We start from the raw sequence: 25612 nt of genomic DNA, 5'->3' as shown, positions 1-25612 counted from the left end.
TAACTTGCTTGTTGCTTGCATCCGTCTGGGTCTGCATACGATACGACGCGACGCGAGCCAACAGCCAAGTCTCATTCGTCTATTTTACGTGTCTTGACTAGTTAACTGTTCAATCGTCAATCTGAAGACTCATTCGCCCACGTGTGCACATTGTTGTTGTATCCGTTGATCCCCAGACTAATTATCCACCAGATTCAAATATTTTATCAAATTTATATACTATTTGGTGGATTTAGAAATGTTCTATGATATTGACATTCTCAATCGTCGTGGTGGAAAGTTTGGTATAATTTGGCTCGCTGCTAACAAAAAATTGCGGCTTAAAGGAAAGGGCTCAAAGAATGACTTGCGACTCTTGCTCCAAGTGCGAGTGGACCGGATTTGGTAGGAAGAAAGTTTCAGATTTAAAACTTTTTTTCAGTCTTGACTTGAATTCATTCCCTGTTGGCAGTCAAGAAATTGTTCGATATGTAAGAACAATAAATCCAGGAACTGAAGGATCAAGCCCAAGGTTTTCCCTCTACCTCTCCGCTATGCTGACTCATGGTGCCATTATTGCTCATCACAAACAAGTGTCCCATACTCTTGGTAAGCTTATTAACTTAAAAACTTGCAGTAATGATAAACATGTTACATTCTCTTGTTATTATTCCTCAGCTAATGTCAGGCTGACTTTTCAGCAAAGAGCGACAGAGAAGAAACTAAAAGAGTCCAATATCAGCTGTGATGTGTAAGTTGGAACAGCATTTCAAGCAATTATTCATGTGTTTACTTCATTGTACGTAATTTTTCATCTAATCTAGACTAGACTTGTCTGACGCTGTGATTGGAGCTGGGAAATTCTTGTTGAGCGATGGTTGTAGTTTGGAGGATAGTGAGTTTGGGCGCTTGGTTGCTGTGGTTGATGCTCTTAAGATCCCATCTATTCATCCTATTGCCAATGAAACTCGACAAGGTAGGCTGCTATATTGTTTTACAAATTCTTGATTTTATGTGTTGATTAATATATTTTATTATGAAGCCACACTTTGTGAAGTACAACTGAATTGCCCGGCATCTCCAGGTGAAATTGAAAGATTGTTTGCTGAAACGGAAGTACCCTCTGGGTTTCATGAATTTAATATGAACAGTTCTGGAATCTATGTATCACCAAGTGAAATCACAATCAAAGAAACAGATGAACCCCTCTTGACTATTGCAGATTTGCCACCGGTATTTGATTTTTACCTCAAGTTGTCTATGTGCACTATTGTTTCTGATTCCATTTGTCTTTCTGTGTTCATGTCATGGTTAGATTGATGAAAGTTTTATTGGCAATGACAACTTTGGGAGTGCATTTGGTACTTTAGAAGTGCTATCCTCATGGAACGAAAGTAATGTTGAGGAAATACCAGTTCCAAGTATGAGAACTTTCTCATTATTAAATATGTGATTGCCTTTTTTATGAAGATTTTACTTTTCAAACAGGGCCGTCTAATCTAAGACGTAGTAATTCAAAGCGAGTAATCCACGATGATAGTAATGCAGCACAAGATGTTCCAATCAAGCAAAGCCGCACTGAGCCAGCCGGGTGGCTCACTATTGCCGGCCGGGCGGCAATACACGAAACTTTCTCGTTTCGTGTATTGCCGCATTTGAAATAACTATTTATTTTATGTTCCATAGAGAAGAGGCTCCTACCACAATCACGGCCATACAATCTCCTGATGTATGTAACTGTTATTGTATTTATCTGTGAAGTATTAAATAATCATGAACCACATAATTTAGATGGTATTGGAATCGCTTGACGTATTACCTGTACAACCCGGTGGAGGAGGACGTCGTCGACGGCGTCGATTGATTATTGATAAGGAAATTATCATCCCTGCTGAATTGTTCAGAGCTCAACTGTACGATTGTAAAGATTTGTTGCGGGTTAGTACTTATTATGATGGACATTTTCGTTTAAATGTTTAAAAATGTATATTTTTTTTTCTTTAGATGCCGAATGAAGATGTGGTAAGGACTGAATATGCAGAGTGTACCGTTCACCACATATTCCGCCATCCGTCAGTCGAAACACATCAAAATCCTTTGATTAGAGAGCTGATAATTGGGAACTTGGTGACTGTCGAAGAAGACCAAACTGAGAATAGCGTAAATATCGTCAATCTGCCTTTTTCGATTTAAGATTTTTCTAATTATTTTCATTGATTGATTGTATTTATCAATTAGGATATGCTTAATGTAAACAACTACCTGGAGTCTTCCCAAATGAAAGTCAATGCGCCCAACCATCCAGAGGATGGCCCAATGATAATCGCTGAGCCCAACCCCCCAGAGGATGGCCCAATGATAGTCGTTGAGCCCAACCACCCAGAGGATGGCCCAATGATAGTCGTTGAGCCCGACTACCAAGAGGATGTCCCAATTATAGTCGTTGAGCCCAACCACGAGGCTGCTCTGGCAATTGTTTTCGATGAGCCCGAGAGAGCTCGTAACCTGCAACCTAATGAAATTTCAATTGCACGTTCTGCAAACTTAAGCAACTTAACAGTCAGGTAACTGTTTTAACAATTGATATTTTTTATTTTGGTCTTTCTGAGCCGACAAAATAAATTTCTGTAGTAATGTTTCGGGATATGCATCCCCACGTCAAGCAGAAAAACATCTTCCTAATATGCAGTCTATCAAGGAGGTGGCATCCGAATCGACTGCATCAACTCAACATACTGGGTAAAAAACGTGAGATTACAGTTCATTAGATTTAGCGAAGCTCCAAACCAAATTCATTTTTACTCAAGGTTGTCGATCTGATTTTCAAATTGAAAATTTTTCTAGAAACGTCGGTGATTTACCACCAGTCGGAGTGTCTACCCGTGCCAATTTTGGAGCTTGCTCCCCTGTCAACAATCAACCTTCTTTTTCGACATCTCAGCGAAATGACACTTTCTCAGAAGTTAAAGTTTCTGAACCCCAGGCTTTATTGGACACGATTGATGAAATGGTATTTAATCCTGATTAACGCTATACCATAAGAAATTTTGACGAAATTTTTTTGTAGAGCGATCAAGTATCACGCCTTACTTTTCGTCAACTTGTTCCTCCGACAAAATACAGCAAACTGGAAGCGGCTAAGATTTTCCAAACTTTGCTTGGTAATTGGAAAAATTTGATGTTTTGTGGGCTTAATGAATTAATCTACGTTGAATGAATCTTAGGATTGGCTAAGGATCGTAGAATCTCCATGAGTCAGGACAAAAACAAGCCATTTTCGGACATTTTCATTACATTGGATCGCTAGGACCATAGCGATAACGGCTATCTTTATGTTTTTAACAAAAGTTTTTCCCTTATTTCTTGTTGACGTCAAGTCGATAGTTTTAAAACCCCCATTTTATTTTTCTGAACAGCTTTATTTCTAAGAGATGTAGTGTGTACAATCGTTAAAGAAAAAACAGATTTTTTTTTATAGAAGGAACTAATTCTATTAAATAGCAAAACATTTCTGGATTCTTAAATAGATATTTTCTGATACAAATAACTTTTGAAGTGTTATCAGATTCATGTTTTTATGAAAGTTGTTCAGCAATACAATTGTCTTCAGGCACAAACTGTGTCACCATGGAATATTTTGATTTGAATTTCTTTTACTTCAGTATTAGAGGAAAGGTTTTAAACTTCTCGTTTAATCGCTGTTGCCCGGATGCTAGAACGTCTGGAATCACAAACAGATGTCATAGACAAGGCACATAACCAGAATGTCAAAAGCTCTTCCTTCTCCTCGTTGTCTTACGTCCATTATCACCTTGGGGATTTCGTCTGTTGTTTTGTGTGGTGCTGCGGTGGTGGCTTTTTTGGTGAAGACGAGATATAAATTTGGAGGGCCAGGAGGGGAGAATATTACGTGAGTATCAAATATATTTGCCGTTGTTTCATTGATTGTTGGATCTTTAAATTAAGTGTTAACTGATAACGAGCTAGAGCGGATATTGCTTTTAAGTTTTATGTTTCTTTTAAACGTTTCTTCTTTCTGACGCTAGACAGCATAGCCTTTGATCATTTTCCACTAAAGAAGCATCAGTTTAGTTACGTTTATGCAGTCCACTGTAAGAAGCATAAGTTTCCGTTTTTTTTTTAGTAACGTTTGCACATCTCTGAAGAAATTTCTCGCTTCCACTATAACCACAGACTATAACGAAATTTTGGGTGATAATTGCCAGTTTCTGTTTCATCAACAAAGCTCACTTGTTAGATTTTGAATAATGTGGTTTTTTTTCTACTTCCGGTTTTCTCATTTCTGTCAGTAGTTTAGTAAATATTCATCTTAGGCACAAAAGAACCACATATTCGTAATACTCGTCAAATTTTTGGTAAAGTTCATGTTTTTTTTGTACGTACGCGTACTTCCGGTTTCGAGGATTATCCTGAACAGGAAAAATCTCGATTTTGACCAAATTCTGGATTTCGTTTAAACTACACCTAATCCCTCATCGACCCCAAATTTCACGTAGATCATGAATTTTTGGTTTATTTTGTCGACAGCTCAATAGTTAAGGAGCTATCGCTTACTTCTTGTATACTTCCGGAAAATTTGCATGAAACTAACAAGTGAGCTTTGTTCTCTGTAGAATTCTAAAGATTCCATGTTAATTTAAGCAAAGAGAAATGGTCTTTTTGATTACTTTTATGACTTGTGACTATCTATTATCTAAGGCCAGTCCTTTAGATATTGAGTTTTGAACGTGTCAAATAGATGGCGTGAAAGAATGTTGTTTGTTGTGTCACATATGGGCTAATGGCGGTTCGTTGTCAAAAGTTCAGCTACAGCTATCTTCTTCGAAAATTACCAATGAATTCGTTGGTAAATTGACTAGATTTCCTGTGCAATTTGTTTGGCATGTGTTCTTTACCGAATATGTGTATAATAACATCATTATTTCTACTCCATTTCCAGGAAAAAATGTGAAAGGTGCATGAAGCCAGTACCGTCAACTGTTGTGTTAAAAATCCTGGTATCCTACAGAATATGTCATCCAAACGACAGCCAACAACCAATGCTAGCTTTAGTAAAGTATTGATGGAACATAGTCTTCTCATCTTTTATTAGGATTCATCACTATTATCGGCTGAATCATTCTATGGGACTTGCCAGATCGCCAACCCAAGCATGGACCAATTTCTCATTCCATCTTCTAGAGAACCTTACATATTAACCGATTGGCGGTTTAGTGTGTAAGTTTACTTGTTATGTCACTGAACTTATTTTGTTGCAGTCTTATATGTATTTAAAGTATTGTTCTGCACTTAAGTCTATCTAATGTTTAAGTTTAATTATTCTTTTAGATCATAGACATCAAGCACATTGATGCCACAAATTATAGACAAGGTAACTTTATTTTTTATTTACAGGTTGGAGGTTTCTAATGTAGCATGATAGACTTTATGAGAAGTCATGTTGTTTGAAGATAAAAGCCCGTTGGCTGCTACCCTTGAATCTCCATGTTTACTTCCTTACACGGGTCCTCTTGATTTGAGGTACTGCTTTCTGTTGCTACAACCTTGTTTGAATATTATCCAAATAAATGTTCATTCTGCTTACTGGGTAATCCTTCGCTAATGATCACACCCACTGGTGAAAACCGACAAGAGAATGCTGTAATCCAAGAATGATACATTGTGTAGTTGTTAGATAAATGACAAGTGCATATCTGGGCTCCCTTCTTTTCTGTGGCCCCGTTTCCCTAACTAACCACTAACCAACGCCCGCCGGTGGTCACTCACCCGCTGTGAAACCAGGAGGAGGGGACTCTGGTCGAATGGGGACTTGGAGGGCTCATGATCCGATGAGAACTTTTGGAGGGTCATGAGTCTAACCTGGAAGCCTAGTATGACTACATCTCCCCGGAAAAACTGGCCTCGTACTTCTCTCTTCTTCTCGGTCCAGATACTATCTCTGGGGGCCGTAGACAAAACCTATTATTGCATGTGCGAGTTAAAACAAAGCAACCCACTACCCAATGAAACAAAAAGCCATGGTTTATTTTTTGCGCAAATTTGCGTTAGTCAAGTTACAAATTTTTCTAATTCAACAACTCGCATAGAATTTTGCATGTAATCTATTAGTGCAAATCGCGATTCCATGTGTTTGGTAGTTAAGAAAATGGTTGTTTAAGAAACAAACAATGGGATGTTTTGAGTAACTCATCATTGTTCGTTTTTTAAACAGCCATCTTCTTAACTACCAAACACATAGGATAGCTATTTGCACCAGTATAGACTAGATGCAAAATTCAACAGAAGTTACTGATTTTGAAAAACTTGTAACCTGATTGACGCAGATTTCCGCAAAACTTAACCAACGCTTTTTGTCTCATTGCCGCAGCGGTGGTGGCGGATTACGTTTTAACTCGTACAGAAGAAAAAATGTCTTGAACCGGACGCTTTGTTTATTGAATTAATTTTTTGAACAATTCAGAAATATAATAAAAGTTGGTTAAAATTATGTATTATTTTTTTTTTACATACATTACATTGCTAAGGTTTAACATGGGTTTATGTTTTAGGGTACAAATTTGAGGGTTGGTAGATGTATGTTTGTGGGGTTTGAAGAATTGGAAGGTTTCAGTTTGTGGGGTTTGGAGATTAATTAGTAGCTGGTAGGGATAAGTATGTAGGATTATAGATTAACTGTTTTTTATCCAAATTTGAAATATCCTCCCCCCTCTCCAACATCCTACACTTTCCTTTCCCAACCCCGAAAACATGTTTATTATTTGACATAAACATCCCATATTTGTTTTTGTTGCTTCTTAACTTATAAACGGTAAACTGCATAGTCACAATGAAAATTTAACAAAAAAAATGATGCAATTTCGGTAACATGACACCAGCAACAAGGAACGGCTAATTGAACTTGATGTAGAAAGATCTTTCACCAGCATAGGCTGCAACAACGTGCCCCATCGGACAGGAACTACACGAACATAAACGCGAAACCTATAACCATAATGCAATGATTAATCTTCGCATACTGCATAATGCATAATACTGCATGGACACGACAAATGACACATTTAAGTGCGATGTTGAACTGCAAGTCTGCACAAGCTCCATTTCAGAGCATCTCTCAACTGGAAACGGACTGCAAGACCAATGTACACCAAACAGCAACATAAACAGCTGCAACTGACCATTAACTCCTACAAAGCAGAAGAACATTAATGAAACAATAACATTTTGAAAAGTGAAAAAAGGGTACCAATAATAAAATTTACTTAATTTAAATTGAAAAAGAAACCAAAAAAGAATTCTGTACATCTACTTCCAATGTGTTATAAACTTTGTAACACTGAGTGAGAATATTTGTTCTAGTTTGATTGGAAGGAAATCGTTAACTCAGTGAAAGCTGACCAACAATGTCTAACTTTGAAGAAACAATTAAGGAAGAAATATTACCCTTAATTTTCTACATCACATTATGTGATGTAGAACTGACAAGTTTAACTCTTATGTGAATCACATAAGTTGTCAGTTGAATTCAAAATAAAAAACAAAACAAAAAACAAACACAAGACTTCCCAAGTTACAAACAATAATATTAATCAAATTACCAATTCAAGAAGTTTTCCTGCAGTTACACTTGGGATAACACCAGCTCGATAAACTGCATGCAGCAGCTGCAGATCAACATGAATCAGCTGGCTGCAACAAAGCCACATTAATGATACTCCTACAGCCATGAAGCTCAGACTTTGTCCTAAATGAAATACTGTGTTCTAAATTTCTGCAACAGTGTAGCAAAGGGATCTCCATATCCGACCTGAAAATCAACTAATAAAACCTATTGCATTATTGCAGGGAGATTGATCAACAAAATTACTTTACTAGCTCTGAAGTGAGATGAGACGTACAGCTAACAATGGTCGACATTTCGACAAAATGGACAGCAGTTCTGACCCACGTCATCACATTCGGCAAAGTGAAATTATATGCCAGATTGCCTGTAAATTTAGACAGAGATGTCAAAGATTAATTAAATTTAGGAAATCTAAACTAGCATTACCAATTACATTTAATGGCTGAAAATGTAGATCGACACCTCAATTCCGTAATGAATTTGGAATGGAGTAGTTGGACATCCTGCGTTGTGCATTCTCCGCAAATGCGAAAATCTCATTTGTGTCCAACTCGGTCTGTGTCGCCTACAGCGTCTTATGGGAAAACCAACTTCTCCTCGGTAAAAAAATTGTTTTCTTATCAATGACTCTGATTTTCCCCCCTTTTTTTCCTAACAGTTAATACTTTATTCATTTCTCTATTACCTAATTTTTATTTCTATCCCCAATTCCATCTGGTTAATTTTTATTTAATTTTTGTTTGTGACTGGTTTTTTTGTTCGTCTCCTGTAGCAGACGTTTCTAGACGTTTCTAGACAGAATCGACCACGCTACGAACGAAATTCTTCTGCTACAGGAGACAACAAAAAAACCAGTCACAAACAAAAATTAATTAAAAATTAACCAGATGGAATTGGGGATAGAAATAAAAATTAGGTAATAGAGAAATGAATAAAGTATTCACTGTTAGGAAGAAAAGGGGGGAAATCAAAGTTATAGGTAAGAAAACAACTGTTTTAACGGGAAGAAGTTGGTTTTTCCATAAGACGCTGTAGGCGACACAGATCAAGTTGGACACAAATGAGATTTTCGCATTTGCGGAGAATGCGCAACGCAGGATGTCCAACTACTCCATACACTCTCAGTCAACGTCAGAGAAACAAATGACAAATATTTCTATTTTCTTCCTCACGAAGAGTAGGGCGTCCCTAAACTGCGAAAGCGAAACGCGAAACGCGAAACGCCTAAAATGCGGAAAAGCTGTGCGAAACGGACCAAAATTTTGGGACCGTTTCGCGGGACCAAATGCCGGAGGGCATACTAAAGAGCGAAACATCTTGCGAAACAAATAGTTTTCCTTTTCCCCACAGAGGTCCAAATTGACGGAGATTGCCGCCATTTTTCATTGTCTCCCGCTATGATGAGGCATTAAAGGAGGAAGGGGGGCAATCAAATTCGATTTCTTCGCCACTACCCCTGTATGTTTTAATGCGCATTTTACGATTATTAAACTAATGAAAGACATAGAGCAGCACGTTATGGTGATATTTTTAAATAATAAAATATTAGGTAATGGCCCAGGGATTACCGGATTATACATTACATTAAATAATTTAAATCAACCAGTGGGTACGTGCACAAAGAAAGAATCGGCCATAACAGTATGAGTGCCTTATATCAAGCTAAAAATCAAAGCTACCATGTTCCAAATCAAGCTAAAATTTAATCAGCTAAAACTTTCCTTAAAATTAAGAATGTTAATCTGATTGATACTGATACATGGAAACGAGAAGTTCCATTAATATTTTTATATACCAATCTTCTAATTAAAAACACCTATTGCATATTGCATTCAAGGTATTCCGTATTCAACTATTCATGGTCAACACACAAATAGACCAGCGGACCAGCCATAAGGTGCGCGAAACTCGAAGTCTCGAAAATTTGAAACTCTTAACAATTTGTTTGTTGACGGCGTCCATTGTCGTCTGCTACCAAGACGTTTACACTGCGACGTTTCGCACACACCGATTTCGCAGTTTAGTACGGACCCAAAGACTAAAATGCGAAACAGGGTCCCAACTTTTGGGTCCGTTTCGCACAGCTGTTTCGCATTTTAGGCGTTTCGTGTTTCGCGTTTCGCTTTCGCAGTTTAGGGACGCCCCGAAGAGTAAGCGTCACCTGGCGGATGGAAGGACAATCCGCCGGTATGGCGACAGAAGAACTCCACCAACAATAGAACCCCAATATTTTAAATAATTCTTAAAAATTTCTTTGTATGCGACAGTAGAACTCCAACGACAGTAGAACTCTAAAGACAAAAGAATTCCTTTTTTAAATATTATTTAACTACCCGACAATAGAACTCCAGTGCCCGACAGTAGAACTCCACTACGCGATAATAGAACCCCGATATTTTTTAAAATTATTTTCATGTCCGATAATAGAACTCCGACGATTTTAAAATTATTTTCATGGCCGACAGTAGAACTCCATTGAATTTTAAATATTTTAAATGTCCGTCAATAGAGCTCCAACGATTTTATCGATTTTGACCAAGTGGCAAGTGATATATCTCCGAATTTCATTTATCTAGCAAAATCGAATAATAACTTAGCCTTAAAACTATAAGACATAAAGAAACGTCTATATTTTCTAATGAGATCTACGCAGAAATTTAATGTTAATTGGCATGAAATTAAATTACAAGACTTAAAATTGTGGTCTGCCGTGGATCGCTGGATCGGTTTATTAGCGTGTTTCAACAGTTGTTCTGTAAGAAAGTATTATCTGCGCAACTTGTGTTTCCAATATTGTATACGCTGATAAAATGGCATTGACTCATTCACCAAAGCAGGATGTTCGGCTTCTATTCTGAGATATCGTGGCTGTTCTTCCTTGGTAGGGATCCAGTCTTGAGGTAAAAGGCTGCTTCGGGGTATGCTGCGATTTCAAATGCGTATACAATTTAATGACTTGTTCAACAGGCTTCTATTGTTTTACATATACCCGTCTTTTGCAAACGTAGTCCATAGGTCGAGCAGCATATTTGATACTTTAATATCTTTCGATGAACGCAAGCGAGGAAGAATTAGGTGAGAAAACATAAGGAAGACTTCATCTACATGACTACCGCCTACGATATGGTAAAGCAATAGATGTTATGCAACAAATATTTAGTTAGTAAAAATTAAAATGTTCTTACTTAAATCGAGACTAGAAGATACACCCAAAAATCTCTGCAAAGTAAACTGACTGGTATGATTGTACATATAGTAATAGGTCGCCTCGTCATTATATTTACTAAATAACTCAACTGATTCGTCTAAATCTTGAAAGAATGCATAGTCAGAAAATATCTGAAATCGCATAAGATATCAGTTATTATTAAGATGTGAAAAATGCGAAAAAAATTTGCAAATGTTTTCACCTACCTCTGCTAATTTGGAAATCTGGTTCGGATGAAACGGCTTATCTAAAGCAAAATAGCGATCTGATATCTGTTTAACAATGTCATCGTCTATATCGTCCGAATTCACTACGAGACGAAGATATTTTACAGGATCTTTGTTAAATTTTCGCAATAATTCGCCATTATTGGAAAGCAGCACTGTAAAATACCAATTTAAAAACAATGAAATGAAATATCAATCCATTGAAACACGAAAGGGATAATTGAGCTGTTTCCTTCTAATTTACGCTACTTACTGAGTATAACCAAAGCACCTTCATTTTTATTGAGTCCTGAAATTATAGGTACTGAATTGAATTGCTTAGATTCCATAAGTTCTCTTGGATGTCCAGGAAGGAAAGGCGATTTTCTCTCCATATCAATACGTGGTCCAAATGCGATCGGATATTCTAACATAATCTATATAAAACGAAATGAGCATGATTCGGGTGATAAAATTTTTTTAAATCTATGGTGGCTTTACCATATCAAAAAAGATTTCTGCTCGGTACCTACCTGAATTTGCCTTCGGAACCCAGCCATCTTTCTAGCTGGTGCTTTTCGCAAACACGTCAACAATACGCTGGAGTTTGATCGTGGACAATTAAAGTATTGGCCCAGTTGCTGCGTATACGACCCTACAGATTTTCCTATCGCCCAAGAGTTGAGCGATGAACCTGACTGCAAGATAGCTCGATGAAATAGCCCTAAACATGTGAGAACGTCCGTTGAGAGTTGATGAACCTTTTATAGTATAAGAGGCTTTCGTACCTTTAGAATGAGGTGATAAAATATGATAATGAACACTGGCAGCCCCAGCGCTGCAACCGAATATTGTAACTGAATGCGGGTCGCCACCAAATGAGCGAATGTTGTCCCGAATCCATCTTCCCAAATATTACCATACAAAATGCAAATTAATGAAAAAAAAAAAATTTTTAAATAACTAAATGTTGGAAATACCTCAAGGCCATCGTTTGATCCAAAAGTCCATAGTTTCCTGGAGCTTCACTATCTTCTGTGCTGAGAAAACCTGAATCAAATACAGGAATGATTATACCGATTATACCTACCTCACTGAACTAAAATAAAATAGCAGTCGCACCTAGGGGGCCAAGTCGATAGTTCATCGTTACAAAAACAACATCTCGATCCATAAAATAACCAGGTCCCCAGGCATTAGCCACGCCATTCCCGCTCCCTTTATACCAAGCGCCACCAGGGATCCATACCAAGACCGGCTTCCCACTATTTGTAAAATCCAACTGCGTGTGATCGTTGTTACGTAAAAGAGAATTTGTTCACAAAGCCAACTGGAATAAAGAAATAAATCCTACGTTACGCGTGTAGACATTCAGCGTGAGACAATCTTCTACTCCAAGAATAAGCCGAAGATTCCCGTGATATTGCATACAGGTGGGACCTTCTCGACTTGCGTCAAAAATTTTGCCAATCCATGGATCAGCAGCTACGGGATCCTAAAATTGTTGGAACTTAGCGCGGGCGGCTATTTCAAGACAGTCAATCATTTTGAAAAAACTTACGCGGAATCGAAGATCTCCAACTGGCGGCTGCGCGTACGGAATTCCGCGAAAAGCGTAAAACATTTTCCCGGCCACTGAAACCATTTTCGATCCACGCACTTGGCCAAGTTTAGGAATTGTTACCATTGGTAAACGTTCTGTTACAAAGCACGCGTGCAAAAGACACAGAAAAGAAATCAATTTCATAGTTGATATTCAGGAGCAGCCAACAATGAACGTGCGATGGGTATCCGACACAGGGGGAAAATGAACAGTTACGGTTAAGATGCGTCTCCCTTATATGCATCTGGATATACATATTTTGACCAAACGCAGTTTTGCTGTGCCCAGCAGGCCAGCACCATATGCTCGGCATCATGTCCACTAGCAATACTGGTGTCTTTTTTTTATTATTTTACAAAAAAAAAAGAACCAAATAACCCAGCAAGAAAAAACCTGTTTTCTTTCTCCTATTCTAAAAACAAAAACAAGTTATCCGTGTAAAAATTACGTTACGCTTCCTTGTTGAATCGAGTTCATTCAATGCAAGTATTATCACTGATGTAGTGGCAGACATAGGGTTTTAGGGTTGTCTGAGGTTAAGTCTGACAGGTGTAATGATTCAGTTCCGCCTCAACATTTCGAGCGACCCTAACCATCTACTATTTCTCACGACAGCTATATCACAAACCTATACAATATAAATTTAATAAGTCCCTTGTCACAAATTAAAAAAAAAAAAAAACACCGGAAAACTGTTGTAATAATGTAGAAAGGGATTTATAAAACTGATGGAAGTGCTATTGTTAAAAAAATTTTCAAAAGAGTTCCAGATGTGATCAGTTGCCAGCACGTCACACAAAAGGCCCTTACTCCGGTCGTGGTGTCCGATCTTCCTTTTTATTTATAGAATTTGGTGAGGGAGGGCAATATACGTCAAGGAGTCTTGATACAGCGTACAGACTAGTCGAGTCTGTAGTGCTAAGCTGTATATTCCTGTGTGTGGTACGGTAGGAATTGGTTCTGCGCCTCAACCAAGAGCGTTTCTGATATTAACTATGGGGGAGATCATGTCGCCGAAAGAAATGGCCGGACAGGAGCAACTGATCGAATTCCAGCATCTTTGCGATCAAATGATGTTTTGGATTAATTACAAGGTAAAACAACAACTTCATCTTTTTGCAATTTATCTTGTCAAGTTAACCCAATGCCTTTCTTTGGGCGACCGCGCACAGGAAGTTATTGTCTGGCCCGAAGATTTAAAATCCGAAAAAGATTCCCAGCTGATAATGAAACAGAAATATGCGAAATTCAACGAAGAAGTAGCAGCGCAAGAATCGCACGTCAATGACGTGATGAAATTGGCCGATCTTTTGATAGAGAGTAAACACCCTGACGAGATTGTCATCAGGCGCCGGAGAGAGGTAAACATTGACGTTGGATCTCGAGAATCATGATTAGCTTGAATCGTCCTATTTTTAAAGTCTCTCAATTTTACATACGTATAGGAACTGAAACAATCTTGGCAGCGAATGCGGAAGCTGGCATTGAAACGTCAAATGCTCGGGCAAGAGGAGTTGGCCGGTGCCCAACCTATGGAGGTAAAATAAGCCATTTTTCTGTGCCTGAAAATTCCCGGTCGTTTTTAACGTTCATCTTCCAACAATGGCCCTGTAAAGGTCATTCAACCTGAAGACGGCAAAAAACCAACTCTCCAATCAGTCGCCACAGAGGCTAAATTACTGCGAGGACTGCTCGAGGATTTCCTGCGTTTAGAGCAATTCGAAAAAGATTGCCATCCAACCAAAACCTGGATCAACGAAACCATTGGTTTGATGTCGGACGATGGCCATTTGAGCCCGACAGATTTAAACCTGAAAATGGACAACCACAAAAAACTCGAAGAGGATGTCATGTCTCGCAAGAATCGCGTTGAAATGCTCACCAAGTATGTTATGCGGCGCTCAACTCTCCATTCGCACAGCTTCTTAAATAGATTTTTTTGTTTTTAATTATTGACTTGCAGAATCCAAGCTCACCTGACCGACGTTCTCAAAATGTGGGAAGTCCTTCTGGCCGCCACTGAATTGAAAAGTATCCACATGTCCCAAGCGTGGCAACTGGAGAAATTCAATCACGGAATCGACAATATGACTGCCTGGCTGGCCGAAGTCGAAGCCACCCTATCCAGCCCAGACTTTGGCAGCGATTTGGCTAGCGTCGAACTTTTAACCAAGGAACACGCCCTTCTCGAACGAGACATCAAAACCCACAAGGATATCATCGATATCATTGTGACGGCCGCTCAGCAGTTCTCAGAATGCGGTCACTTCGACCTGAAAAATATCTTGAGCAAAAAGGTAAGTTCCGTACTACCTATCGCTTGTAAATTAACACCCGACTAAATTATCACGAAAATACAGGATGTGGTTGTCAAGCGATTCGATGGACTTGGACCTCTCCAGAGTGAGCGCCAGCGAAAGTTGGTCGATGCTCTAAAGGCCTACCAGCTCTTCCACGAAATGGATGTGGAAGAAGAATGGATAGCCAAGAAGCACGAAGTCATTGCGGGTCGTGGAAAGGATATCGACACGGTGAGAGCTCTCATCAAAGAAACTCAATCGATCCTGCAGGCGATGCAAATCCACGATCCTGACGTCCAGCGCGTCATCCAGTCGGGTCAAAAGCTAGCCAGAGGACATCATCTGGCCGAAGAAATCAACAAACGCACACAGCAGTTGTCCGAACACTGGACCAGCTTGAAAGAACGAGCGTTTGAGCGGAAGCAATCCAACCAACTCGTCTTGCTCTTTCTCTTCCAGATCAAAGATTAAACCCTCGCCATGTCTTTGACTGGGTGCCAAAAAACAGGCGTTGGTTATCTTCTTCTTCCCTTGTATGTAAAACAAATGGCGTAATGATTATCTTTCAACAAACAAGTCTTCCCAAATTATATACCAACTCAAATCGCGCATGAATCCGTCTGACAAAATTTGCTCTGCAATGACATTGAAGCGCAAAAAAACAAACACAACTATTTGGAACATCCATCCCCTACCTTGATGCAAAGCATTCGGGAACAGGTTTTCAAATTTCAAATATATTTAGGAATGAGATAGAATACGGAAAATGCTGTATAAGGATAGTTGAACTGCTTTTGTTTGGTATTTTGTGTTGTCGATATAGTATTCCATACAGTATTAGTTAGGCGTATTCAAAGAATCGGTATCAATCATCTAAATATAAATTATGTAACAAAAAAGACAGGTTCTTTAATCCCAAATGTTTGGGGTGTTCAGTTCATTTTACGATCATGTATCATTTTTTGAAGCCTATCGTGTAATTAAAAAGGTTTGTGAATACTCTTTTAATTTACACGTTAGTATTACACAAAGGTATTTCACAAGAAAATGTTAGTGCTGATTATGGCTTGTCCATTAAGTAAACGTGGGAAAAGAACCAAACGATGGTTGAGAGGCCATTAACCACACTAATAAGGAAACTCGAGTCGAAAAAAAGTGAAGCATTCGTTTCAACTTCTTAAATCTTAATACGGTAAATATGTATAAAAGTTGGCAAGTATTTCGGCAAAAAGTTGACAGCTGTCCAACAAGACAATGCAAAGCAGTGTGACTATTTACACCCGAATGGCTCACCAACTAATTGGTAAAACTAGTTAGCCCATAAAGATACTTGAGAGAACGGTTTAAAACTGATGGCCATCTTTCCAGGCCAAGGGCATCAACAAAAAAAGCAACTAGAACGACGAGTAAAACAAGTTTCTTTCAAAAGGCGGATTATTTTTGTTGCATTGCATAAGAATGTGGCAACATTCAAGTTTTCAACTTACAGTAAAAAAAAAAAACAGCTCAAACTGGATTTTGGAACAACAAGACAAGGACAATGAACTCTTACTTGGGTGATAAAACCACTAGCTAACAGTTTTTCTAGCTTTTACAATCTGACTCCAACTAATTTAAGTAAAAAGAAGTAGAACCATGACGAAGATTTGGAATCATCATCCCCATCGGGAATCTCACCACAGGGATCGTAGTCACTGATTTTCACGTCTTCAAATTTAGCGCTATTAGTGGAGTTGGTGACGCAGGTTCCGCGAACGGAGGGTAACAAGTGACGGTTGTTTCTGATCAGCCAGACTAGTCTGCAATCACTGCAGTCAACCAAATCTTGTAAAAAAAAAAAAATAACGAATTATTAACTTGATTTAGTTAATAAAAGGTTGCACAAATATTCAAGTCAAGTTACTTGAAGTAAAAGTTAGTCCTCCACGCCCAGTTTCAACGCTTCGCTCAAGCATCTGTTTATAAACGGAAGAGTCGAATCGTGTCAAGTTGTTGACATCAAGATGGACTTTGGCGCTTACTTTCAAGAGAAGAGGAGAAGTTATTAAAAAATCGTCAACAATTTTTGTTTTCTTTCAAACGGTTACCATATTTAAAGGCTTTGGGTTCAATCTCCGTGAGACCAATATTCATAAGATTTAACACGGTTAAATTGGGCATCTGAGAAGAAAAGTCAAGCGATCCTTTGGCGATCGATGGAATCGAATTTCCATCAAGATAGAGGTGGCTTAGTTGAGTGAAAGAAGAAAGTATTCTGTACTGGGGAATTTGCGTCAACCGGTTCCCGCTTAATCTCAGCATTTCCAAAGTACTGGCCGAAGACGACGAAACAATCGAATCCAATATCATTTCCATCTTTTGGTCATTCAACATATTCAATGCCAAGTCAAGTTCCTTCAGCCCAGCGGGGATGGCAGAAATAGGAAACATTGCCAGTCTTTCCAATCCGGAGCAGTTGAAAATGGTGAGCGATTTCAGATTTGGCAAAACAGGCAGCTTTGCAAAACTGTGAATGTTAGAAGAGCTTTGCAAAGACAAGCTTGCCAATTTGATGAAATCAGTCAAAAAGGCCAAATCGTCCTGCTGACTTAAATCACAATTAAAGATTCTGAAGATGTCGGTGCGGTGGCTGGTAGTGCGGAATGCATTTGGATCGATTCTGAGTTGTGTCGGAGCCGAATCATTTCCACAATAAATGAAAATTCGGTTAAAGCTTCTGCCACTCAGTAAGTTAGCTGGAATGTTGACAACAACTGGCGACGAGATTCTCAAATGGAGTTCGAAAAGATCGCCGACAAAGTCCGTCCGATTTAAGATGGATTGGATTTCTCTAGCGATTTCTCTAGCAGAGAATTTGTTTGCGCACTCGACATCTACACTCTTCTCCGAACAAGATTTACATACGCAAGAATGAGAATCGCCTTTCTTTGTTTCATCGTTCAACGGGTGGCTGTCTCCCAGTCCAGCAGCGAATAGCAAAATTGCCACAACGAGCCCCTTCAAAAATAAAGAAGTTGAGAAATAGAAGTAAAAAAAATCAATAGTTCAAATGAAAACTTGCCACGGGCATTGCGTGCCTCGCAGAGAATCTCATGTTTGTTCGTTTGGCAAGAAGGGCAATGCAAAAATGAATAAGAATTATTCAAATTAACAGATGCCTCTATACACTGAATAAAATGAAAAATTGAAAATGATTGGCTCTCGCCACGTTATACGAACGTCTCAACCCGTTCTTGCTGACGAAGAGTCTAGACAGGTTCACTACTTTGCGTTGATGCTGTTGTAGAGTTTTTAAAGCTTCTGATCTAGCTGTACTTTGATCTTTTGGTTACAATTTTGAAACGTCTATTGCTGAGTAGGTCAAATATTGCTCAATGAATTTTAATGGGAAACTCATCCGCACATTGCTGCTCTTCTAAACACACCAAAAGATTTTCGTCACTCCCGCTTATCGCCTCGTCTGCCCTATTAAACTACTTTATTTACGAGGAATAATCAAGGCGAACCATAGAGTTTTGTATGGTGCCACTCATCTTTACCAACTACCAAGGCAATGCCGTTCAAGTTGTCAGACAAAAAGATAAGCCTTTATATTTTTTTTAAAGCTTGGTGAAGACTTGATAGTAAATGGATTCGACAGCCCAGTTTTTCAATGAAGTTGAATGACGCTACATTACGCAATACGCAAAATACGCTGCACACAATACTATTGAATTTCAACAGTTATTTAAGCGTTTTACAAGAACGATCTTGGAATACTTGATTTTAAAAAAATATATTCGCTAGCTGATTTGCAACAGTCTTATAGCGGATATATATATATATATCAGCGTAAAAAAAAAAATTAGAATTCCTACCTCGCGCCTATGCTAATGATCTTCGTTATTAGGTTGCGTAAGAATTCTATTTTTTCTGTTCTTGGCAGCACCGTGATTGACGTCAGAGTCGCAGTAAATTTTGAATCGCATTCTGAACGGAAAAATTTAAATAATTGCCTCCGGCCGGCCATCCGTTATCATTTCCTTAATTATTTAAATCATTTAAAGTGATTTTTTCACCTTTAAAAAAACTGACTTAATGTAACATTCGAAATGTTTCAAAATAAACGGCGACAGAAAAACAAGCCTAACAAACTGAAAATTTCCCGCATAAAGATAAAAGCTGTCATCTAGCGTTAGAAATGTCAATTAATAAAGACGCGTTGCTAAGGAAGCCCGTTGCTAAGACGCACTTTGAGATTTCCCGCCTGCTACAACTAATAGCTGTCATTTACAACAACTACCGAACTACGATTCTTTTTTCAGAAACCTACAACAACATGGCTGGTAAAGAGTGTTAGCTATAACACGAAAGGAACATTTTTTTTTATTTGAAAACTACTAACAGGTTTTGATTTCTTTAGAAGTGATTGGTGTCTCACGATCAGGTCGCGTCAGGAAGAAGTCTTCCAAACTATTGGACTATGAATCACCAGACGAAGCAGACGTTCGTCCAAAAAGGGGACCAAATTGTAAAGACAATTTACTCATAAAGTGAGTTCAATAATTGACTTTTGTTTCTTTTTAGCTGCTGCCAAAGGAAAGCCTAAAAAGTCTGTTGAACCCGCAAGAAGTGCTCTGACAGTCCCCCCTTTACAAATACGGATCCCAAAGAATGTGAATCCCCCACCAATAGCTTTGAAACCAGAACCTTATGAAGATGATGCATCTACTAATGGTGACAGTGACGAATTCAGCAATTCAATGGATAAAGAGGAGCTTGAGACTTACCATGATGACTCTAACAGCCAATTGGATGACTATGAGCAGGATGACAGCTTGATGAAACATGCCGACAAGATGAAGCACCAAGGCAATAACTCCAACTTCATGAAAGGGATGGTTGAGATGGAGGAGGATGATAGTGATGACCACATTGATCCTGAAACAAATTCAGATAGTGAAGCAGATGTAGACGTAGCAGGTCCCTCTGATCCCCCAAACTTTATGGGAAACACTAAACAACCTTCTCTCTATCTTCTTGAAAATGCCAAGAAGAAAATAGTTCTGAAAGATGGAAAGTTGGTTGCAGCTCGTCAGAAAGCTCAACGCAAAGACAAAGGGGTATGTACAATGTCACACCCGTTTGAAAGATAGTATCTAATAGTCTTTTTTTCTTTTATTTTTAGAAAACGAGGTTCACAGCCTACATGCTTTGGTCAAAAGAAATGCGTCCTGTTGTCAGCCGTCAAAATCCTGAACTCAGTAAGTTTTTTTCTACGTTAAATGTAACTACTTGACTAACTTGAGATAACAATTTTAACTAAACTTCTACATTAAAGAGTTTGAGCAAGTATCCAAACGGCTTGGGGAGCTCTGGTCTACTGTTTCTCAAGCGGAGCGCATGGTAAGCACAATTTTCGTTTGGTTAACTTTAATGTAGAATACAAAGAGATTCCAATTTAGACCTGGAAACGGCGAGCAATGCGGCAAGGAACGAAGTCTTCCGGAGGCATGATTTCAACAGGAAGAGTGAAACCGCAACCGGTCAGCCGAGTTAAGCCATCCGTTTCTCCGAAACGCGTCTTTGCAGGTACTAAATAAGAATTATTTTTTGTTTCAATCGAGATTTGTGTTGTATACACTTTCTACTACTAGGTGCTCGTGGTACAGTCAAGCCACTCAGCCCAGCGAAGCAGCGACAGCGTTTCACAAGCTCTGATGGATTCGACAATGTTACCATGTAAGAAACCTGAGAAAATGACACGCTCTGAGGAACTAATTAACAAAAGTTTTTAACCTGTCGCAGTGCCGAGAATGACAGCTCCACGCTCGGTTCGCCTCCCTCGGTGGTGCAGCCTAGAGCTCATGAGCTGGAACCGCTGGATGTGGCTACGCACCTTCATCTCCTGGGGGAATCTCTTTCCGTCATCGGCTCGCGGCTGAAGGAGCAAAACGTACATAAATAAATCTCTCAGCATCCAAATGTCGCCGAACTGACAACAAGTTTTATGATTTTCTCATGCAGGGACAAATCGCCGTCTCTGGAAGCCTATCTGTTCTGCTAGACTCGGTCGTGTGCGCTCTCGGACCCTTGCTCTGCCTCACACGCCTTACACCCGAGACAAATGGCTGCCCTCCCGAGACTCTCAGCCGCATATTGGATAACATTGCCTACATAATGCCAGGATTATGAATAAAATACCATCACTTCATCATCTTGTCAATGCAATGTAATACGTATTCTTTTTAAATGTTTTCTCTTTTCCCATCAGCCAACCCGTGCTTGGCAATTAAATTTCGAACTCTCTCCATATCTGCTGATAGAAACGAATGTGTTGTAGCATTCAAATTCATTAAATTCGTAGAAACAAACAAACTGACCGTAAAGTAAAGTTTGCAATTTCGCTGGATCTGCCATCATTGAAACGGTACGGATTTCCGATGCAAGCCCTTCTTTGATGTGTAATGTCAACTCGATTAAGTGGGTTCCATCGACTATCCGCCAAGTGATGTCCTGCAACTTGTTCACTGTAATTCAGAATGAAATTCATTTTTTCCTGTTGTGGATTACTATTACTTTCAGTTATTACACGAATAATCAAGGATAGATGACGTCAAATAATTAAATTGCATCGTTCGATGACGCGCTGCCTTTGTATACCGAGTTTACCTACAGGCGAAAATTAATCTGTGTCTTAGCACTCCCGAGCCTCGTCTGACGTGAACGTACACAAATAATCAAAGCTCTCGATATGAATAACTTGATATCAATAGGAAACGAGGCAGTTTAATTGGTTTCCGTCTAGGGGACAAGTGAGGTAGATCGAGAATGTTTGCTCTTCTCGACAGCCTATTTCGGGATGTTCAATCATTTTCTTTCTCAAGGAACTCCTATAGTATAGCGGTAAAGAGCTAATGAAATCGCGTCTGTTCGTTAGTTGAGATCCAATGGAGAAACCCAGGTTGCTACGGGGAAACAGCACACGAGTCGGGGCTGCGAGGCAGTCGTGCAAACAAGTCAGCATCCGCTTCACTGGTTCATACATTACATCGGAAGTAACATTTCCACCTCGTCCTTTTACGATTCCTAGCGTAGCGTCTTTCCCGATAGGACGCAAAGACAAATAAAAACGTCCAAATTGATTTTGGCCTACGCTACAGGTATACGACCGTGATTTCGTTTGAGATTCCTGCAGTTGGAAATCCACGCCAGAATTTGAACCAAACTGTCGAGCTTCCCACGGCCTTTCCCATTTCCCTTGTATACACACTGGACTCTGAAAGGGCTTAATACACAACACAAAACGTTTAATTGAATAAGAACTGGGCCTCGCCTTGTCTAATTAAAACAACAGGCACACCCTAAATTCATTTCGTTTTGTTAAGTCGTCCGAATGCTGGACACGAATCGTTTTAATTAAGAGCTCTTTTCCAGTTCTTAGGTAGCATTTGGCACCTTAGTTTGTTTTTTAGTAAATAAAAGATAAGAATCGCAGTGTAACAAAATGCATCATACTCACTCATTAGGCTGTCTTGAATCAAATTCTTCCGAATTGAATCAGCATTGTCGTGATAGACTTTGGCTAGGGCGGCGGCATGTTCACGAGGAAGTCCAACTTGTTGTAATTCAGCTCGCAGGTGGTCCTCTCCAGTAGAGAAACGTGACGCAGATGTCAAGACAAACTGGATGGAGCCGAGCAGCGATTTAACATCGCTTTCAGCTGGGCGTGAAAAGACAGAAAAACAAAAGGTTATATATAGGAATAAGCTGGATTTTAAATTTATTTCGAAACAGGAAAACAACGTTGATGATTCCCTTAAGGAAACTAGTCGTCGTTCATTCCCTTCAAGTCAAACGCAATCACGGATTGAACCGTTTGCTATGGCAAATTTTTCCGCGAAACTACATTAAAGTTCGGAGAGGGGTAAAAATGCCTCTGCTCAATCCCTTTACAACCGCTGCTAACCAATAAACACATCCATAATAAATGGCGAAAGCAACTTACGTAGCTTAGAGTCGGCCAGTAAAGAATTACTCTTCTCCAGCTGCGTTCCGCATGAAAAGAACAAAATGAACCACAGTCACTGCTTGAATTCTAATCAACAAATGACGCACACCATGCAGAATACTCACGTCTATGCCTTGTCCGGACAAATGTCGAGCGACGTGCTGGGTAAGCAACTTCGCCTTCACTGAACTCTACAATGAGAAATCGTTACCAATAGAGAGAGAAATCAATAACAATCATTAATCACTATTGGAATCTTGACGGGTTAAAAGCAACTCACCAAACGAGAAAGAGTAGCCATTTGGGTGAGCAACCAATCTGGTATTTCAGAATCGCCACAAAAGCGGAACTTCATGGCGTCGACGAATCAAGGAATGGCACAGCGATCCCCCACCTCTGATATACTCTAATAGGCATAAGAAAAGACACACACAATTCAAGAGATTGAACCCATACAGTAGATGCGTCTCAGAGTCCGTTTTGTGTACGTATAAAAAGACACAGGGCAACGACGACTAGGATACGACATAGGCAAATTGGATTGTTTCTGCTCGACAGCTTTTTTTTTGGAGATCTCATCTCACGGCTCTTTGCCTTTTCTTATTTCGCGGCGGGAGGCAACAAAAACAAGGAGCGAAAACGAGATTTGCTTGATGCGAAGAAGCGTACCACCAAATAACGGAGGAATTAACAAAATAAGCTGAATATTATTATTATTATTTTCTTCGTCTTGTTTAGTAGTTAATAACTACGTCAGAAATTTTTCGAACATTATAATGATTATTATTTTTTTTTTTTTAAAGAAACAGACTGGGTAAAAATTACAATAAAGTGAATTCGGTAATCAGTACAATAACTGGCAATGAATCACATTCAACTAAACTGGAAAGTAGAGTCGTTTGGTTGCGGCTTTGACAGACTCGGTAATCATTATACAAATGACGACAATGTGTTTGATAAATGGGCCACCGGAAACCGATTTGCTGTCCGATTAATTGCGCAGTGATCGCGGCTCGCGACGGTCTACCCAATTAAGAAAGGGGGACATTGGAACCTGTACTAATCACGTTGTTGGTGGATTGCAAAGCGAATAGAAGATGTCACACAAGAGTTACGTACGGAGAAGAACAGAAACGTAGAGGATTGCACGAAAAAACTCGACTACATTTTCATTCATTAAGCCTCCGTGGCGGACCGAAGGCGCCGCGGTCTTCAACAGCGCAAACGCCCAACGTCTTCTCGGAGACGTAGGATGGTCGTTCTGACGGGTCCGCAGTATAAATAAGGCTGGGATTGAGACGCCGTAACAGCAAAGACAGTCGAAAAGAAGAAGGAACAACGCTGTCGCCTGCAGTCGCACACGCAATAGTTAAAAAAAAGAAAAAAAAACCTTTCATACAAATGGAACTAATCAAGATTATTTTTGTGCTAGCTTCTGGCTGGGCGACATTGGCGGTAAGTGTTTACAGTTTTAATTGATTTAAATATTGAGGTATTTAAATTTTTAAAAAATGTTGATAGATTGCTGGAAATACTGATCAAGATATGTTCTGGGCTGCTCGAGGTAAAAAAGCCTCAATTGAAGGCAATTGGCCAGACAGTGTGGTAATGGAGCCCTTCGTAGCAGCCGTGTACGACAAACGCGATGGCACTTTTTGGGCTGCCAGAGGAAAAAAATATGCAGCGGACGGTGGTGACGGTGTTCCTTTCTGGGCGACCAGAGGAAAGAAAGGTAATGTTCACTACCGACAGAAACTAAATTGAAACCACTTTATCTAAGAGATTCTTTTATTATTTTATAGGCGATCTTGAGATCCCCTTCTGGGCCGCAAGGGGGAAAAGAATTCCCCAGTCCGAAATGAACGAAACCGAGGAAGAAGGAAACAGAAGGGAAAAGCGCTCAGCAGGGAGAGACACTTCCATTATTCACTCGGGTCAACGGTTTCGCAATCGACCGGCTCGACCGGCCTCCCAGGCAGCCGAACCCTTTTGGGCGGCACGCGGGAAGAAAAACTCTAACGTCTCCAAATTCCCATTGCTGTAAAACGCAATTCCAATTATTGTGAAGAAGGATAAAAATATCTAGACCTAAATGAAAAGGATCCAATATACAAGTGCTGGGGATCTACGAAATGCAAAAGAGAAAGATTTTCTGCACACAATATACATTCCTGTTTGCTGGTTAACTTAATGTCTGTTTCCAAGCTTCATAATAAACTATTAAATTATTAGCATATACTTTGACCATAATATACCAGATTCAACAAGGCCTACTCATCATTGAGCACTCACTAAAGCATCCAAAGATATTTTAACTCTATTTAAGTCATTATCAAATCTAAATGTAGAGAATGCAACTAATCCACACTTTTAAAATAACTTAATGTACTTTATGAAAGAATATGTATACCAATGTCACTCGGAAGAAACATGCATCGAGCTCGAGTTTTGTGACCTACCTGTGAAATGAACTGCTGTATTCAAACCACGAAAACACTGACAAGAAAAAATACACGTTACAACTTGAACATGAAGCTTTCCAAAAGCACGAGTGATTGATTGATATGTAGATATTTCTAGAGAATCAAATATCAACGCGTTTTAGTCAGGAGGTGGTTTTTCGGAGTGACAACTTTTGTTTGGGGTTTGGACTTTCTTCGTTGCAAAACAGCTGACTGCCGTGC

At 39.3% G+C, this 25612-nt stretch overlaps 7 protein-coding genes across 13 annotated transcripts; 4 read left to right on the top strand and 3 right to left on the bottom strand.

The window, feature by feature from the left end:
- Nucleotides 1-32: 32 nt before the first annotated feature.
- LOC124320285 lies at nucleotides 33-3612 on the top strand. The gene is made up of 15 exons (XM_046783089.1): nucleotides 33-384; nucleotides 452-588; nucleotides 658-730; nucleotides 804-955; nucleotides 1022-1212; nucleotides 1295-1400; nucleotides 1468-1570; nucleotides 1666-1708; nucleotides 1771-1917; nucleotides 1984-2139; nucleotides 2218-2543; nucleotides 2611-2718; nucleotides 2824-2989; nucleotides 3047-3140; nucleotides 3204-3612. Exons 1-15 carry the CDS (start codon nucleotides 239-241, stop codon nucleotides 3284-3286), a joined length of 2031 nt encoding a protein of 676 aa, XP_046639045.1. The 5' UTR covers nucleotides 33-238; the 3' UTR covers nucleotides 3287-3612.
- Nucleotides 3613-6482: 2870 nt separating this feature from the next.
- Nucleotides 6483-19820, bottom strand: LOC124320325 (venom carboxylesterase-6-like). 6 transcript variants are annotated; one of them, XM_046783160.1, is made up of 14 exons: nucleotides 12597-13454; nucleotides 12390-12530; nucleotides 12158-12317; nucleotides 12016-12085; nucleotides 11824-11939; nucleotides 11569-11759; nucleotides 11310-11472; nucleotides 11036-11211; nucleotides 10807-10960; nucleotides 10611-10737; nucleotides 10451-10544; nucleotides 7865-7985; nucleotides 7596-7815; nucleotides 6483-7184 (listed from the first exon to the last, which is right to left on the bottom strand). In XM_046783160.1, the coding sequence occupies exons 1-12, from the start codon at nucleotides 12780-12782 to the stop codon at nucleotides 7950-7952; spliced, it is 1614 nt and encodes a 537-aa protein (XP_046639116.1). In that variant the 5' UTR covers nucleotides 12783-13454; the 3' UTR covers nucleotides 6483-7184; nucleotides 7596-7815; nucleotides 7865-7949. The 6 variants fall into 6 exon arrangements, with proteins under 6 accessions (XP_046639116.1, XP_046639118.1, XP_046639117.1 ...); XM_046783162.1 differs by having other exon boundaries at nucleotides 7596-7825; nucleotides 7870-7985; XM_046783161.1 differs by having other exon boundaries at nucleotides 7870-7985.
- LOC124320355 (spectrin alpha chain-like) lies at nucleotides 13547-15940 on the top strand. The gene is made up of 6 exons (XM_046783207.1): nucleotides 13547-13732; nucleotides 13811-13999; nucleotides 14084-14176; nucleotides 14255-14523; nucleotides 14602-14935; nucleotides 14999-15940. The coding sequence occupies exons 1-6, from the start codon at nucleotides 13634-13636 to the stop codon at nucleotides 15407-15409; spliced, it is 1395 nt and encodes a 464-aa protein (XP_046639163.1). The 5' UTR covers nucleotides 13547-13633; the 3' UTR covers nucleotides 15410-15940.
- LOC124320373 lies at nucleotides 15875-19280 on the bottom strand. The gene is made up of 4 exons (XM_046783239.1): nucleotides 18000-19280; nucleotides 17026-17935; nucleotides 16842-16958; nucleotides 15875-16762 (listed from the first exon to the last, which is right to left on the bottom strand). Exons 1-4 carry the CDS (start codon nucleotides 18030-18032, stop codon nucleotides 16530-16532), a joined length of 1293 nt encoding a protein of 430 aa, XP_046639195.1. The 5' UTR covers nucleotides 18033-19280; the 3' UTR covers nucleotides 15875-16529.
- On the top strand, nucleotides 19177-21524 carry LOC124320370 (HMG domain-containing protein 4-like). Its single transcript, XM_046783236.1, has 9 exons — nucleotides 19177-19263; nucleotides 19341-19448; nucleotides 19505-20040; nucleotides 20106-20181; nucleotides 20259-20323; nucleotides 20383-20509; nucleotides 20575-20659; nucleotides 20726-20873; nucleotides 20945-21524. Exons 1-9 carry the CDS (start codon nucleotides 19257-19259, stop codon nucleotides 21110-21112), a joined length of 1320 nt encoding a protein of 439 aa, XP_046639192.1. The 5' UTR covers nucleotides 19177-19256; the 3' UTR covers nucleotides 21113-21524.
- On the bottom strand, nucleotides 21038-25602 carry LOC124320429 (COMM domain-containing protein 4-like). 2 transcript variants are annotated; one of them, XM_046783314.1, is made up of 8 exons: nucleotides 25388-25602; nucleotides 23209-23334; nucleotides 23054-23119; nucleotides 22926-22965; nucleotides 22440-22640; nucleotides 21301-21447; nucleotides 21157-21233; nucleotides 21038-21090 (listed from the first exon to the last, which is right to left on the bottom strand). In XM_046783314.1, exons 2-7 carry the CDS (start codon nucleotides 23281-23283, stop codon nucleotides 21166-21168), a joined length of 597 nt encoding a protein of 198 aa, XP_046639270.1. In that variant the 5' UTR covers nucleotides 23284-23334; nucleotides 25388-25602; the 3' UTR covers nucleotides 21038-21090; nucleotides 21157-21165. The 2 variants fall into 2 exon arrangements, with proteins under 2 accessions (XP_046639270.1, XP_046639269.1); XM_046783313.1 differs by lacking the exon at nucleotides 21038-21090 and having other exon boundaries at nucleotides 21132-21233.
- On the top strand, nucleotides 23402-25456 carry LOC124320440. The gene is made up of 3 exons (XM_046783327.1): nucleotides 23402-24383; nucleotides 24450-24660; nucleotides 24731-25456. Exons 1-3 carry the CDS (start codon nucleotides 24330-24332, stop codon nucleotides 24970-24972), a joined length of 507 nt encoding a protein of 168 aa, XP_046639283.1. The 5' UTR covers nucleotides 23402-24329; the 3' UTR covers nucleotides 24973-25456.
- Nucleotides 25603-25612: the final 10 nt, after the last annotated feature.

Source organism: Daphnia pulicaria, chromosome 1 (genome assembly GCF_021234035.1).
Source record: "Daphnia pulicaria isolate SC F1-1A chromosome 1, SC_F0-13Bv2, whole genome shotgun sequence".
Classification (NCBI taxonomy): Eukaryota; Metazoa; Arthropoda; class Branchiopoda; order Diplostraca; family Daphniidae; genus Daphnia; species Daphnia pulicaria.
Note: the sequence above shows the minus strand (reverse complement) of the source record. Positions and strands in the feature narration are given on the sequence as shown.